This window comes from Malaya genurostris, chromosome 3 (genome assembly GCF_030247185.1).
Source record: "Malaya genurostris strain Urasoe2022 chromosome 3, Malgen_1.1, whole genome shotgun sequence".
Taxonomy (NCBI): Eukaryota; Metazoa; Arthropoda; class Insecta; order Diptera; family Culicidae; genus Malaya; species Malaya genurostris.
In genome coordinates, this window is record NC_080572.1 from 173,445,875 (window position 1) to 173,463,295 (window position 17,421).

Sequence of the window (17,421 nt, forward strand, 5' to 3'; positions counted from 1 at the left end):
TCAGGAACTGAATTCTGAAACTGTAACTATATTCAGCAACTGAATTCTTGTTACAGAAACTGGATTCAGGAATTGAGCTCTGGAGCAGAACCAACCGAAATGAGGTGCTCAAGATGCACTTGCTTTACTTCCTGCTCAGGTAACTGAGCAGGCTAGTATGAACGAAACCGTCATCGCAGGTAAACGTAGCATCACGAGTTCCTCTTTGATACTCGTTGATACCATATATTGCAGAAGACTTTAAATTTGAATTATTTCCAGTTGTGTCATACAACTGAAAATTCTATCATAAATTGATTATCATATTTCCGATGGCATGAAGCAAAACTTATGTTGATACGTTTAATACAGAAAGAGATATCCACCATAAAAAACTTATCACTCTCCCAGGGGTTAAATTTTGAAAAAGCGTCCCACGGCAAAATAAGACGTGTTCACGTCAAAAATTGAGAAGTTACAGCTAAAACAACTTTACATTATTTGCAAAACTTCAAGTTTTTGACGAAAAATAGTTTTTTAAATATGATTCCACACATTAAAAGAAATAAATTTGCTAATAACGACTAACGAAGAAAACAAACGATTGAGCAGAGTTTTTCCGCGTTGTCAAAATTATATTTAGATGTATTTGACAGTGACACATTTGAAAATGTAGCCTTCCGTGAAAATCTAAATTGGAAATCGATTTTTATCTCTGCTTACAAATTAAACAATTCTGTAGTAATAAATAGTCAGCAAAGGAACTGATTTAATAAACTATTATAAATAAAAATAACCTGTACTTGCTTTTCCAGTAAATTTAGCAAACAAAACGTTTACATATTTGCCAACCGTTTACTACAATTGCTTTCTATTTTCTTACAGGAAGCTCTGTCAAATGGTGACTGACAATTCTTAATAATATGATATTTACATTTCATTGCGAATAACGACTGTACACTAGAAAAATGTAACAGACAAAAAAATTATTAACAAATGGATTTTTTTCAACTTGGTGCCGTTGTGATTTCAACTGTGTCCTATACTGTTATTAAACCCAAACTCCGGACCTGGATTTATAGGGTGATAAGTGTTGAAACATTAATATCAAGAGGTTGTATTATAAGTAACAGTTCAAAGATTCCTAATACTGCTCAACCGATCCTTCTGGTTTGCATAACCCTTTATTTGAAGGTTGCATGGAATGAAATACCTACAGGAATGGAATTCATTTCGATTCCTTAGAAAAAGTTGAATCGATTTTCGCAAACTCACGCATAAATGACAGACCCATCGACTGCTACTCAATTTTACTCAGATCCGACTTGCGTTCACTTGGTTCCAGGATAGTGAATATTATGAATTTCCAACTGTCATATAATTGTTGTCATAAAAAAAAGTACAAATTAATCAAAACCGGTATCCCAACAATTTAACTTTTTAGGTCCTGTTAGTTAATGGACGAACAAACTAACTTAAACTTTACTGATTCTTGTTTTTGTATGCAACGGACATAGTGGCGAAAAGACACCAGAATGGCTAAAAAAAACTCACTTCGGTAATAACGGTTCTCGGCTTTCGGTTCCAAGAGCACTGAAGTAATGTTAAGAAAATGGAATTACATCGATTCATCATATAATTTCTTTTACAATTTTATCGATGCCTCATATATTCTTTGTAGGGGAAGGTATTGTTACCCTACATGGTGGATTAAAATAGATTTTTGTCTTATTTGCTATTTGAATGATATATTCCTATAGAAATAAATCAGGATAAAATAAATAAAATAAAATAGACAAAAATTAAATTCTCATTGCAGCATGGTCTGGAAGTGTTTTACAGGTTGATGTCCTCTAAGGGATACTTTTTCGATAATTTCGTTCTAGTTTCTCAATCTGTTTCTCTTTTATTACTGTAAGTCATTCAGAATAGTTGAATGGAACCACATTTTAATTATTTTTTCTAAAATTGATTCCATGTCTGCAATATTTACTAATGCAATGCACTGCTAAAACATATAACTTCTTACATTTACTCTTAGCAAATGATGATCATTTTAATATGCTGGAAACAAATGAGAATAAACTATGATTGACTTCAATATATTCGACTTGATGGTTAATTGAAACATTTTTTTAGTCTCAACGTTTGAAAAAAAAATTAATTTGATTCAGCTATAAATAAAAAAACTGTATGATCCTAAGACTACGAAAGATGTAATTGAATTCTAAAATTGGAATTCAGTTTTTTTTAGAACATGCCAAAATATAGCAAAAATTACACCTGAATATTGTTCTCTGCAGGTTGTTAAAACTAATTTACCTACACATGTTTTTTTTTCTCTCATGATAGGTTTTGTGTCGTTTGACAATCCAGCCAGCGCTCAAGCTGCTATCCAAGCCATGAATGGTTTTCAGATTGGTATGAAAAGACTGAAAGTTCAGCTGAAGAGACCAAAAGACGCCAATAGACCCTATTAACAATCAGAGATTAAAAGCGCTTTAAAAAGTGCTTCTGGTGAGTAGAAGTCCTTTTCTAGTTTTTTCTGTTTCTTTTCATAAAAACACTTTGACTAATAACTAATTTGATCTTTCGTTTTTTTTCTATTTTCTATTCAATTCTGTATCGAATAGCTGAAGCTTTAAAATACGAAGTTAATCCTTAGACAAAAGTACTATATCATCAATTAAAATAAAAATGAAAACAAGAAAAAATACAAAAATAAGCCGTATCTGACCAGCAGATCTTTCACGTGAAATCGACCGTTCGAGATAAAGTAAACACATTCGCACGAAACCGAGGAATTTCACGAGCGTCAAGCTGCTCTGCATCAACTGATATGGCGCTCTTTTGGATGCTATAAAAGAAACGAGCGCCATGAAGCAAACCACCCACGACAAACAACTACAAACTTAACTATTAGTCGTCAGAGGAATACATTAAATAGCTACACAAGAAAAAAAACAGAGATAGCGAAGGCATAGAATAGATCAGATGACTAAGAAATGAAAGTCCAATTCTATACACAACCATCAGCCATTTAACTATCCCCGCTCTTTTAAACTTTTTCCACCACGTCACACTCATCTTAGACAAACAGTAGATGTTTATTAGAAATCGTTGCACGAAATCCTTCCGATCTCACAGTGGCAAACTCTCCGAAAATTTAAGTTGGATTTTTGCGACAGAGAGCACGTAAAACGAGCCTGGAGTCTCACAACCATTAACAGAAAAAAAAAACAACTAAGATTATTCAGTTCGATAATCATCACACTCTGTACATTTTTAGATACATAATAAAAATATATTATATATACAATACCTAAGAATATTTATACATTAGGATGTAATAACGACAGGATAAACGATTTTTTTGCTAGTTTCAATATTTTTTCATTGTGCCATTTTGAGGAAGAACACAACATAAAACAGGAAGTAAAAAAGTAAGCTAAAAGATTTTTTCGATTCGACTGCTCGGAGTTAGGCTTATAGGGCAGTGGTGTTTTAGCACTATTACGCAAAGCGGAGGACTCGCACTACGAATATGGATTGCGAACTCGTAACTAGGCGGCAAAGGTACGGAAATAAAATTTTAACCCTTAAACCATAGACCACTGAAGTTCTATATACATAATTGAGTAAAACTATATATATTATATATATTTAGAAGGTTAGATAAACAAGAAAACTTATTAAAAGGAGTATTTAAATTTAACAGAAAAAAATACAACAGAAAAAAACAACCTAAATAGTAACGTAATGAGCAGACATAATGGGAAAAGCTGCGACCTAAATGTTAAGTGCGACCGGAGAACAAAAGAAGCATACTATTTTACTGTTCAGGATGCGGTAAGAAAGTTTGCGAGCGGACGGTAACAATTGCCCATCACTTAGTATACTAGCTAGAAGTAATTTATCTATATAAAAGAAAAACAACACACTTGCATATACATTAATTACACGCATTACTTACATTACACAAAATAACTATATGATTATGGCATAGAGAAATTAAAACCCATCATGGGTGCTGAAGCTAAGGCTAGCGGTTAGTACTAACTAAAAGTAGCACTTTTCAATATAGAATATCATTTCTTAAGCTTATTTTTTTGTATAATTGAATCACGAATCCTCGATTATTTTGTACTTTAGCATCATTTTACCTGTTTCAGTATTGGTTTTTTATTATGTAAACATCTCACCGTTTTAATTTATAGCAAAAACTTATTGTTTAAGTGATTTATCGCTCTTGAAACTTGTTGCTAGAACTGATTTCGTGAATATTAAGTGCAATATTAGCTATGTTATTTTGTCTCATCTTCTTAGAAGAACGAATTTACTAACTATATATATAAAAAAATTTGTTAGTCACTATAATGCTTAAAACACTAAGTTTAGCTTCTATTTCAAAGAAAACAAAATGAGAAAGGAAAATTTAGCTTACTAATACATCTCAAATCATCCGACTTAAAACTACTAAATGCGTTATTAAATTAATTACTTAACCATAAACCAGTAACGAAAATCATTCAATCGAGATGAATCTACAGCTAAAAGAAGCCAAAAATGAGATAAAATTGTAACGGATAAATCAAGCCCAAACAACAGCTTAGAACACAAGCTTGCAAAAATAAGTGACATCTATTATGGGATTATGGGCATTAGTGAAAAAAAATCTAGGCAGATTAGTGCTTGATAGTTAAGGTTAAAAACCAATCTCTGTAATATGTTTTCTAGCCTCGGAAACGTCCATTACTCTCCAAAACACAGCGTAGTCAAACCCTAGTTCCTTTAGTTCGAGTATTAGGTATACTTCCTCTCGTGGCCACTGCCGCCCCCTCAAGTGTGGCTGATGATGGCGGTAGTACATAAACGGTAAGTCTTTCCTAATAACTAATAAACGCAGGAGCAGAAAATATTATACCGATCAGAAGAGAATTTTTCTTTTGTTACCATGTATAAAACAGCAGACCTAGGATGAAGGAAATAAGAAAAAAAAACGACGAAGACACGGAAGTTTTCCTGTTGGGATGCAGTTTTACACTAGGCACTGGTGAGCGAGAAAATGTCCTAGGGCCAGTTTTACTCACAATCACCCGTTTGCAGCTATAAATCAGGATGATGTGTGAAATATGATGAGCAGATAGAAAAACGTGGATTTTATGTGCGGAGGATTAAGCGGAGTTTTTAATTAGAAAAGAAAAAGAGATTTGCTTTCTTTTTGAGTCATAAATACTTTCTAAACCGAACAAGAGAGCGCTCGCTGCAGCCACATGGTGTGAGGTTTTGTTTTTTTTTTCGACAGTTGGCAACAACCAAACGGTGGAAAGAGGTCGTGCGGGAGGATGAAAGTGTATTTTTATGATTTCATTTTATGATCCACCAGAATCGCCACACCGAACGAAGGACGACAGTATTAAGGGATGGATTTAATTAAGATTTATGGTTGAATTTTTTGTATTGAATTTTGTGGCACACTGCGCGGACAGTTTGAGCCGGGCCGTTTTTGAAAGATGTTGTATATTTTTAATAAAGAACGGAATATAACGTTTTCTAAACGGATTATATGGTTTCGTTATATTCTTCTACCTTATTTTGACGCATGAGATTTTGGATACAAACGGAAAATTATCAACAACAACGTAAAATGCATTGAATTTATTGTTCATACAATCCAACAATCTGTGCCAAGTTCAAATAGTTAGCACTTAGAGTAGATGTAAGGACAGTAACGACAACTTTCCGTTTGCTGTCAGTGTCATTCCAATCTAGTAGACGACATGTCTAATTGAATATAAAGTGTAATAGATTGCCAATATTTCGGATGATTTTTTGTTTTGAATTTTCAACATAACTGATGAGATGTCATTCCCCGCACAGCGTTTTGGCTACCTGGGCAGCCATGGCCACCAGACGGCTACCAAAATTGATTCAGTGACGGTTGTCGAATCCAATTTGACAAAACAAAGTCGCCTGTATCTAAGTTAGCCGAGCGTTTTCATCTTCACACCTTCGCTGAAAATGTCAAAGATTTCAATGTGGAAAAATCCTGGTGGATACGGTTGTATCGTTTGAGTTGTATATCTGGCAGCGATGAGGCAGTCGGTCACCAGAATGTCTGCCAGTCATATTTTTCCAGCTGGCAGCGTTTAGTCAGCCATCTGACAGCCATGCGTATGCGGGTCTTCTTACATTCACTCTGTTAGCAGCAACCATTCATTGATGAATCAACATATAAACCGGTTGCTTCACTTTCATTTCTGGCAAATAAATCAGAACACGAAACACTCAAGCGCAAATCGCTCGGTTCCATTATAATCCGTTGAATTTACCGTTGACCAGAATTATAGATATAAACTTAGGCATTTTTGATAAAAAAAATTTTGTTTTTCTGTGCCTATCTTCACGCAGCGTCAGCGTCAACGCCAAACGAAATTTTGGCAATACTAACCTACTTAGTTTTTGCAGTGTTTCCAAATTACGTGATCTATGCAGAGTAATAGATCTCGTACTTGATTGTTTCAATTTTGCACATGAACTTTCTGCTACCGCCAACCGACATCGCCAAACGTTTTTTTTTAATGCAACGTAAGCTCTCAACATAAATTAAACCAAAGTCGAACTCGAAAAATACGTCCACATACTTTTTCATAACACAACGCACACGATTTAGAAGCGCAAAAGATTTGTAGCCATATTATCGAGAGTTCTAGGTAAATATAAACCGCTATCTCATGTTTTGTGACGTTCAGTTAATCATTTTTATGAGCAAGAATCAAACAAAAACACGAATTTAGCGCACAATTTTCGCAAGGTGATAAAAATGTAGACAAAAGAAACATACATCCCAAAAAAGGAACCCGATATTCATCCTACGGCTTCGTCGCGTCAACTGTCTCTGTTTCGAAACAAATTGAACACAACAACAAAAATTTAGGTGATTCAACAAAAACGGGCTGTGATTTAAATGTTTTATTTGTAGAAATTATAAAAGTCGATATCGTTTCATCGCTACCATTGTACTATCATACTAACATAGAAAAAAATCTGTTCCTTTCGTTAAACACCTGTCTGTGAAAGGCGTCGCTAGTGACATCTACAACCTAATCAATTGTCGTGGACAACTGTACAGTTTGTTGTATGATTTCACTTGCTATGAAAAAAAAAATCTCAATGTTTGCTCGTACGACTACTACTGTCAAACACTGTAATCGATGTGCATGTTGACGGTTGTTTTGTCTACCGTCTAAGACTATCCGAGGAAAGTATCAATAATAATTGTAGAAAAGCAGTACCTTAAACCTACCCAACGAGTGGGAATATTTCGACATCTATCGATGTGTTTTATGTAAATGATGAACTAAGCTCACATTTATTTCCGAACTACTTTGCGAAGCGAGGATGAGTATCACCAATGTATCACCCCTACCGTTACTTGCCGGGAATACCGATTACGTTACCAATCAGTGCTTAATCCTCTGCACAGAATCCACCGATAGTCAGAATCCTATTGCCAAACATTTCCTAAAACTTTATCGAATAAATGTTTGTTTAGCTTGTAAATACTGTACATTTTCTATAACATTACAAATACCTATATATGCTAGAATTTACACCCGCGAAGGATTACAACCACAAAAGCGGATGGGAGACGAGTGAATGAGAGTTGATTAAATCATATCAGTTTAAAGGTAATTATTTTGTGAAATCTAAAGAATACCTATACCTATACACAAACAAAAACACCGATATACTTAACGAAAAAAAAGTCGCATATGTAGCGTATAGTTTTGAACAAAAGAAATATAAAAACAAGAAAGGACTACAACCCAACGAAAGTGAACCCACCTTGAAACGAGCATGCTTTCGATTGGTTGCACCGAAACCCCGCCCTACACCACTCCTGCAGTCGGAACTAACAATCCGCCCATCTTGTTTAGAGCCCTATCTGACTTGAACAAATGCCACAAGCTGATTCGCTACCGATGGCATAGTGGATCGTAGTTGTATGAACTAACCAAACAGTAAACAAAACAACAGTTGTAGTGATCATCTATTACAGTCTCAGCTAATCCTGTCGCTTCGTTTGTGGGTGAGGATCAAACTTTTCCTATTCCCGTACCTCTTACCCACAAGTTTGCTTGAGCATCCCCCAGAACAAAAAAAACCAATAGGGACTATCACAATTTTATGGATCTGTGTTGAAACGAGGCAGTCGAAAAAAAAGATGTAAACACTCCACAAAAAAAAACACCCAATCACTAAATATACAGAATTCAACTTATAAACATGCCCGTATCAAATCCGTACTGATTACTATATTTATAGATGAGATACAATCGAATGCAAAATGGGCGAATCTATGTAGGTCTAGTTTGAATCTAGTTCTACGGATGTGACCAAAACGAACTAGATTATACTCTTGATAAACACGTACACTTTTACACAATCACATGACTAATGCGCTCCCAGAAACGGTTTATCGCGCAGCAGTGACTATAGTGATTCAAACTGGTCCATCCGGAACCGGCGAAAAGGTTTCATTTGTGTTTGACAAACCAAAACACTGTTCAACTCGGGCGTAGAACGTTTCTATCGATGCTGCTAACAGGATTTGCTATCACATTTTCGCTTTCGTGGAACAAAATCAGAAATGAAATATAAACCAACACTACATTTGACAGCTATTAGTTAGTACCAAGAAAATCGGAATACACAGGACGGAATATGGACATTTCTTATCTGTCAAGTGTCATTGAAAATATTCACGCGTGGCCAACAGACTCCCAGGATTTTTCAAAATCCGTGTGCTAATATTTTCAAATATGACCTGGCATCCCTGCACGGACAGATTTATCAGGTCATCATGAATATTAATGTTGATAATCGATAACCTCATCGATTTTGAACACAAGCTTATTTTTCTAAAACTAAAGTTAAATTCTCACACTTCCGCAATTACGAGACTTCATAATTTGACACCGAAATTCGTGTCTATACCTATCCGATTTAGCTGCATTGAAAATTCAAAACAGCTCAAATGAAACTTCGATTAAATGATGATCATTCTTTTGAGAATTCAGATGAAAATTTCATATATTTTACGGTCGATAGTGAGCAAAATGTTCTAATAATACTTTCACCATATGTGAATTTATTTGACTAATCATGACATTATTCACATTTCAGCTGATTTTGGCGCCAATTCGCTTGTAGAAGTACCATTTGATCAGCGTAATAAACTATTTCATGTATAATCAAAACCATATACTTGAACGTTTGAAGATATCTAGTATAGTTGGCTTAACGTATTCGTTGTTTTTTCAACAAAATAACTATTTCACCATTTTTCGTTTTGTTTGCTAAATGCATGAATTGATAAATTACGCATTTTGACGGAGGACTACGTGTTTGATTTCTATACAGGGTTGAGAATTCAAAAAAACGAAAACTAAGGTCGTACAAACAGTAATCAGGCTTTTAATATCTAATGCACAACCAGTTTTAAACAGGTTTTTTAATGCATAACACCAAATGTTTGGAAATATTTCTTGGCATTGATTCGAAGAAATATAACTATACATTTTAGACAATCGGAGAAGGAAATTTCAGTGAATGACGATTAATTTATAATTTTCCCTATTTTTAAAGCCATCAAAACATTCCACAAATTTACGGGTTTCATTCCAATTCCGCTCTTAAGATGTGTGCTCACGTTTAAGAAAATCGCATGCATGCAACAAGAATCAGCATTGAACCGACTTACACTCTGTTCGGTTCTATGATTCTGTGATAAAGATTTCTGCAAGTTTATTCTATGCGCCGCACTAGAGGTAGCGATGGAATTTTCTTCAGAATTCTACGGAAATTGATATTTTTCACGTAAAACTGCGGAAAATATTTTGTCTTGTGAGCAAAATAAAAGGTGTTCTCTTGTACGTTGCGTACTTGACACCTTGTCTTTTAATTTTCCAATCAGATTTTGTAAGATCGTCTATGTTGTTAGATTCGGAAAAATAGAATTTCTTCCGCATCATTTAATTTCTAACTTTCGGCTCGTTGCCTTTCAGGTTGAGCACAGGAATTTTTCAAGAATATAAATCCACTATTCTAAATTAGTCTTGAAGTATGAATAATTCTTGAAAACCGGTTTGTGGTAGTCCTAAAAAAGACTGATTAGTTCGATGAATAATTTTAATTCTTTTGATAGCTAGCCCTACAAAAGGCTGATTAATTTATTAATCTTCAAATAGACCGAAGCCTTGAATCGATGCAACTGTAGGTAGCTAGAAATTTTTACAGAAGCCAAAAGCTATTCGCGTGCGGTGCAAACGACTATAAAAACGAGTTGCTGAACTAATTACATTCATATTTTACAAGGTGCATTTTCTCTAATTTCATTCATATTTTACAAGATGAAAATACACTTCATTGTATTTTATTGAACGTCTACACCTCACTATCTAAATCATTTTTATCTACCATAACACATAAAACATAAAACTTTCAAACTCGGAAATGTCGATTATCGTGCTGAATTTAAGTCATGGGCAATTCTTCTTATTTCTGACAGCTTCTCTCAGTTGTCAATAAATTTTCACACTTTAGATGCACCCACTGATTGCGATTAAGTGTGCATACAACATCCTGATGTTATGAAACGTGTTGGAGGGATTTGTTGTTGTTCGCTTCACTATTTAGGGTTATTGAATTACTCGACTTTCAATCAACGCATTGTGATTTTCGTCCTACCCCTAGAGTTGATATATTAAGCAAAGACAGCAGATATCATCCTAACTAATGCCATCATCCTGCACCAGAATAAAACACGGTTTCGAATTAGTGTTTTTCAAATATTCCATGTTCATAAAAATAAGAAGTTCTTAAAAATGAACGTCGAAGTAATATCTCCCATTTATCACATTTGAATAGCAATGATTTGTTTGGACATTGATAGGCTTTCAAGCCCTAATGAAAAGTACAACAATTTTGCGATCTACCAAACCAAAATCAAAGTGATACTGGTAACAAAAGCCAAATTGGCATACATTACGTCTTTCAATGTCGAATCAGTCAACCAAAAGTCCAGTTAGCAGTGACAATCGAAACGTTCTCCCCGATGCTGTACACTATTTAGTGACTCCAGAACCACCATCCATCCATAGACTGGATAACTACTCCTTAGCTAGCAAAACGAGTTTAATTTTCGAGTTTTCAAATCTTTCTTTTCCAACTATCTACTTATAAGCTCAAGCTGTTATGGCTTAGTTTGCGTTGAATCTATCAAAAACCGTTTTGAGAGTGAAAGCTGAACTTAAACTTATATAGAAATGAGAACACTCGTACAGCTGTAAGATCTGTAGATTTTTTTAGAATCAAGAATCTAGTGAAAAAAAATCAAATACTAATGTATACTTTTAGGCCCTTTGCAGCACGTCTATATGCACTTTGTAACCCGTACTGGTCAGATAAACCAATCAAGTTAGACAGACACTACTGATCGACACTAACACAAATCAATCAGCCTCCCGTAGTTTTTTAAAATGCTTTTTAGGCAAAATGGAAAAAAAAACATAAAGTGGGCAAATGCAAAAGCGGAAAGTATATTACAGTAGACGCCTTTTCATCTTTACAAGAATGAATCTAGACAAAGTGGATCCAGGAAAATGTGCTTATTTCAATCCTCACGCCTGGAACTTATAAATATATTGGCATAGTTCCTTTAACTAGGTTTTAGCCATAGTCTCTGTCATCAGTACTTCACGGTAAGGACAAATATTTCATTAAATTTTCAACCAGTACACGAACATATACAGCATCCCACTCATATTTATTGCAACTAAACGCGAAACACTTGTGTTAACATCCTATTAAAAATAGTTTGACATATGAAACGGAACAGTAAGCGAAAATTTCAAAATCATCATTGACGCAGAAGAAATCACAATACATTTAGTAGGGAATAAGTATTTGCTGCTAATAAGAGGATAAAAAATAAATCAACCTATTATTAGCATATAGCAAGCAGTTAAACACTTGCATTCAGAAAAAAAAGATATAATACAAAACAATGTATAAAATATAGGATACAGGGTATTTCTTGCAATTATAGAGAAAAAACATGTTGTTCGACAAAACTATTACTATTATTAAAATTATTATTATACTAAACAAAAACAAAAAAAAACATTTAGATGAGATAATTATTATCGATACCGAGCAACCATTTTTTCCTTTTTGCAAGAAAGAAAAATTTGTTTAAAAATTGTAAACATAAATAAGAAATAATTCTGTTTTGTGATATGAACGAGACCGAAGGAATGTACGAAACTACTAACAAATTGATAAATAGAAAGCATTTCCTGCAGTGAGGTAACAATGCAAACAATAACGATTGAAGAATTTAACAGTAAAAGTACTACACTCTGCTCCCGCACACGGATGCGGCACACCGATGTTTTTTCCGTTCCTATGCTAGGTTTTCTCTAAAAGCTTCCTCGTTTATTTGTGACATATTAGAAACATCCAAGTTTATGTCATGCATTTGATTCGTGTTTGCTTTGGAATTTGAGTAATTCACGAATCTGCAAAAAAACGTTTTAAAACCCAACAGTTATGTTATAGGAGATTAATTTCTAATCAAAAGAATACGGAACCGGAAACTAGGTAAGTTTTAAAGCATCTTTCAATTTTACTCAACGAAACTCAGAAAGATATCCTGGAAACGAAAAATTGAAAATCTGATATATTACTACGGAATAAAAACATACCTTTAGAAAAATGTATTCTAAATATTTTCGGCACGGTTGAAATATAATTTTCATGCTTTGAAACAACTCCATCACGGTGCAGCGATTCATTAGTAAAAAGCAGAAACGTTAACTTTCCAAAGTAAAGAACCGAGCACAATGCCTGAACTTTATTTGAACATTTTGTAACGGTATTTGGAAGAGATATTCATCTACTGTTCGAGCGATTGTTGTGAAAGTCATTTCTTTGTCAGTTAATTATTTCACTTTTTCCTCATTACAACCTTTCCGTTTCATTATTCGTATTTTAAACACAAAATAATTTGACTAATCACAGTGGAGAACGAAACGATTCATACATGGAGGAAAACTTTAATTATTGCGACAATATCGTATTATAATAAACATAATTAAAAATTGAAATGAAGCCTTAAAACTGTATATGCATCATAAACAATGCCAACCGTGCATGACATAAAAAAAAATCACGAAGAAGAGGAAAATAGCGAGAAAGTGATCTAGAAAGTGAGCCAAAATTCCAACCAGTCGATGAAAAACCCATGCAGTATATTAGGAATCGCGTTTCCAAGCTAGTCGAAGCTGGCAACATCAGCAAAACATAAAACATGCCCTTCTAGTCGACCATTTGAATGGTTTCAATCAAAGAATTTTCTTTAAAACATGATAAAAATACTAATTCTATGAAAATATACGCTACATGATGTTAAAAAATGAATTGAGCATACACACAAAATACATAATAAAAGAATAAACAAAGAACCGCAAGTGAGACGAACGAAAAGGCAAGTTCCACCCACACAAGTAACATAAAATAAACCGAGTTCAGTTCTGCTCAGTTGGTGTAGGGAGAACGAAAAGCCCGGCACACAAATAATCTTGAAGGTAAAACGCTTTTTCAATATTTCATTTGTACCTAAATCTCGCTCCTATACATTTTCCTTTCTCTTCAACAGTGTAGTCGATAGTCGAACACTAGCATTCAGTTGAACGTTTTTGATTGTATCTCCGCGCAAAACCAGCGTAAATAACTGCATTGTCAACACTTTAAAACTAGTCATAAAAAGTGAACATATGAATTTATTTGGAAAGTAAAACAAATAAGGAAAAACGGAAGAAAATGAGTATAGTACATAAAAGTATATATTTATAAAAATAAAATTATTTATATTGAAAGAAAAAAAAACTTAAGAAAACAAATGTAAAAAGAACTATGATCTAAATTTTAAGTACAACAGTATTAGAGTAATCATAAATATAAATTAATAAAGAAAATACTGGAACTAGTTTAAATTGAACTTTTATTTAAAGCAAAACAAGTATTCGTAAAATCCATTTTTTAGATACTGCGAGAAGTACTTAGTAATCATGAAAAGCCCTTGAAATTAGGTAATTTCAATGAAATTTTAAGGAATTACGCTGAACAAACAACACACGATAAAGGAAACAAACCAAACAATTGAAAAGTGAAAGGAAAATGAAGTATATTCAAAAGTCATATCAGGCAAACTCTAAAATAAACTTTTAAAAAGTAATCATACTAGTGAAAATCAGCTAACATTTATTATTTTGATTTTTAGGACAATTTTATACGTATTCGTTCAGAGCAAGCAACTCGTAAAATATCACTACTCGCCAAAAACAAACATACACTCTCACACATACACAGTCAAAACTGAACAACACACGCGCACACTCATATTCTCGTTTCTACGGTGAACAGAAAAGGGCGATTCTATTATAATCTTCCATTATTGCTGCTGATTAAAGTAGGGCATCATCTTCTCAGTACAGCTGAACGATAAGAATAGAAAAAAAAAAAACAAACCTGCGCTACTTGCATCCTCCATAAGAGTCAAGAAAAAAAGCATCCCGCTCTGTTTCTGTTTGCTTCGTGGCAAACTTACAGAATAAACCTTATATATACACCTTCACCAACACATACAAATATATGCGGAACACATAGAAAGTTTCCTCCTACGGCAAACTTCAAGCGGAACCACCCACACTAAATAGTTACTGTAACAAAACAAAAAAAAAACAACTATTAAGGGATATTTGAGGGACAAACAAAATGCGTACTAATCAATTAGAAACAGAAAAAAATGAAAGCCATATTATATAACTACACAGATAAAGGAAAACAAAATTTAACCTTACACAAAGAGATACATTTCCTTGAGAACAAACGTGGAAGAGTATGAGCAGAAAACTTTTAGGGAAATGCACTAAGCTATTATCATTATAATAGTATAACACACATAACAGAAATCTCGTAACAAAATAGCTAAAGCAAAGATTTTGCTTCATTTCGAATGAAAGTCCCCCATAATGACCTTAAATTATTTAAACGAACAAACAAACACAAAACAAAAATGGAAAACTCTCCTATATGAAGGAAAATTAAAAACAACTGAAAACAACTATATTTGACCACACTTTATACACAAGGAAAACACACTAAAATATACAATAATTATTATTTAAGAAAAATTATATCTATCAACTTTTGTCATCAATTAAATTAAAATTTAACTAAAGGAAAAAAGCGATAACACAGGAATATTGATACTACATTCGACCGAAGTGGCAGCGACGCCGCTCCAAAGCCGGCAGCGAACCCTGCCCGAGTCACTGTCACTCCCGAAGGGGGCTGCTTCCGTCCGCCGACGGCGAATCGTGCTGATGCCGGTCGATTTAGAGACTTAAACTCTATTATTAGCGAAACTAACTAAAGCAGAGCTAAGCTGAGATGCGAAGAAAGCGAGAGAGCGAAAGCACGATAAAACAAATGAAGGTAACAGAAGAAAGAAGAAAAAAATCAAAAAACCGATGCGAACTATGGTTTAAGCGCATGTTTAAGAGGAAAACACACAAAATACAATGTCGTTACGAAGCTCGTAGTAAGGCAAGAGGAAGAATAAATGAAAAATGCCAAAAAACAAATTGTTTAGTTAAAAAACAAATAGAAGAGGAGGTAAGAAAAAAGTTAAAATATTATAGAAGGAAGAGAGAAAAAAAAAACAAAAAAAATAACTTTGCCATTTTATTGATAATGAATTGATAGAAGAAGAAGTGAAATGATTCATTATTATCAATTATTAATAGGAAGGAAATGAGCGCAGCAGAAACGCAAAAATTAACTAATTTTATAATTAAATTATTACTTATTGATTATTATTATGGTTCTATTGCAATTATTATTATTAATGCAGAGAAAAACAACCCGATACAGGGGGAAAAGAAATAAGGATAAATTGAATAATTTTGTATAGTGAACGAATTGAGCCAGTTTCCTTGCGGCACCGAGCAACTGCTTCTCAAATTAGATGACCTGTAATAAATGAACAAAACCAACGCTTTTGAATTGATTATGGTTAGAAAAACGGACGATACTATTTTTGCGGTAAATTAGAAATTCAAGTAGTAGCTGCAGCTGCAACAGCGCATTTTTGCTAACGAGAAGCATTTATATCTATTCTACCACTACTACTACCACTATTACTACTAAGAACAAGAACTACAGGAAACGTATTAATCATCATCAGTTTCTGTTTGCGACAGTCCCGCCGCCAACAGTTAGTGCAAATCATACCACGTAGAGATTGATTGCAATTAGTACTTAATCCCACAAATGTATACAGAAACGTGAGAAATTATTGTCATAACACTGAAAGAGTTACTAGTAGACGAAAGGAGAAGTGGAATGTGGACATCGGTTCGCCCGCAAAGGAAACGGGCTCCGTTTGATTCAACGATCAAATATATTATTATATATGAAGAAAACATATTATTAACTTTATAACAAAAAAGTAACAAAATAAAGTTAAAAATACACTTTTAAAAAACTGTGTTTCATTTCAACGAACATCTTTACCTTTTTTAAATGAGAAAATCCCTAACAACCAAAGAACGATTCGAGAAAAAGTCATCAAATAAACAAACAAGATCCTTTCAATTTTCCTCATCCATGGTCAAGCCAATATTTAAAGCGATGTAAATGTACAGGAAGATTAAGAACAAAAATTTTCTCATTTTTGCTTCAAATAACGGTTTGAAATTTTAAACATACTTCACCCCGAAACTCTGGGACAGAAAGTCGGATCTGAATTAAATTCAATAGAAACCTATGGTACCGTAGAACCGTTTTTACCTTTTTTTATATATAAAAAATAGGTATAGTATTCGCTCAAACTTTAGAAAAATTTTCCGAGTCCCGGAGGGCCGAATGTCATATACCAATCGATTCAGCTCGACGAACTGAACAAATGTCCGTGTGTGTATGTGTGTGTATGTATGTGTGTTGTCAACTAAGAGGTCGAGATCTCAGAGATGGCTGGACCGATTTTGATCAAACTAGTCGCAAATGAAAGGTCTCCCCAGAACGCTATTGAATAGTTTTGAGATCGGATGTTTACTTTTAGAGTTATACGAAGTTTTATTTCAAAATTTTCAGTTTTTTGTCAGTATCTGTCACATTTGACCTTGAAAACAGAATATGTTTCTATACTTAGATTCCACACGGTAATAGCTATCCAACAAGCCATAGATTGTTAAAATCCGTCCATTTTCAACGGAGATATCGACATTTATTTATAAGCGACTTTTCTCCCTATTCCAGCAGTAGGAGTTTTGAGCGCTGTATGACAAAGCAATGCTTGGGAGCAAGGTGAAA

The 17,421-nt window shown here is 33.9% G+C and overlaps 1 protein-coding gene across 11 annotated transcripts in view; it reads left to right on the plus strand.

Moving 5' to 3' along the window:
• Nucleotides 1-16,594, plus strand: part of LOC131433655 (CUGBP Elav-like family member 4) — an 807,399-nt gene extending 790,805 nt beyond the window's left edge. For all 11 annotated transcript variants that reach the window (XM_058600148.1, XM_058600154.1, XM_058600145.1 and 8 more), the window contains 2 exons: nt 2,332-2,496; nt 2,613-16,594. In XM_058600148.1, coding sequence (XP_058456131.1) covers nt 2,332-2,459 — 128 coding nt within the window. In that variant the 3' untranslated portion in view covers nt 2,460-2,496; nt 2,613-16,594. The remainder of the gene's footprint in view (nt 1-2,331; nt 2,497-2,612) is intronic.
• The last annotated feature ends 827 nt before the right edge of the window (nt 16,595-17,421 follow it).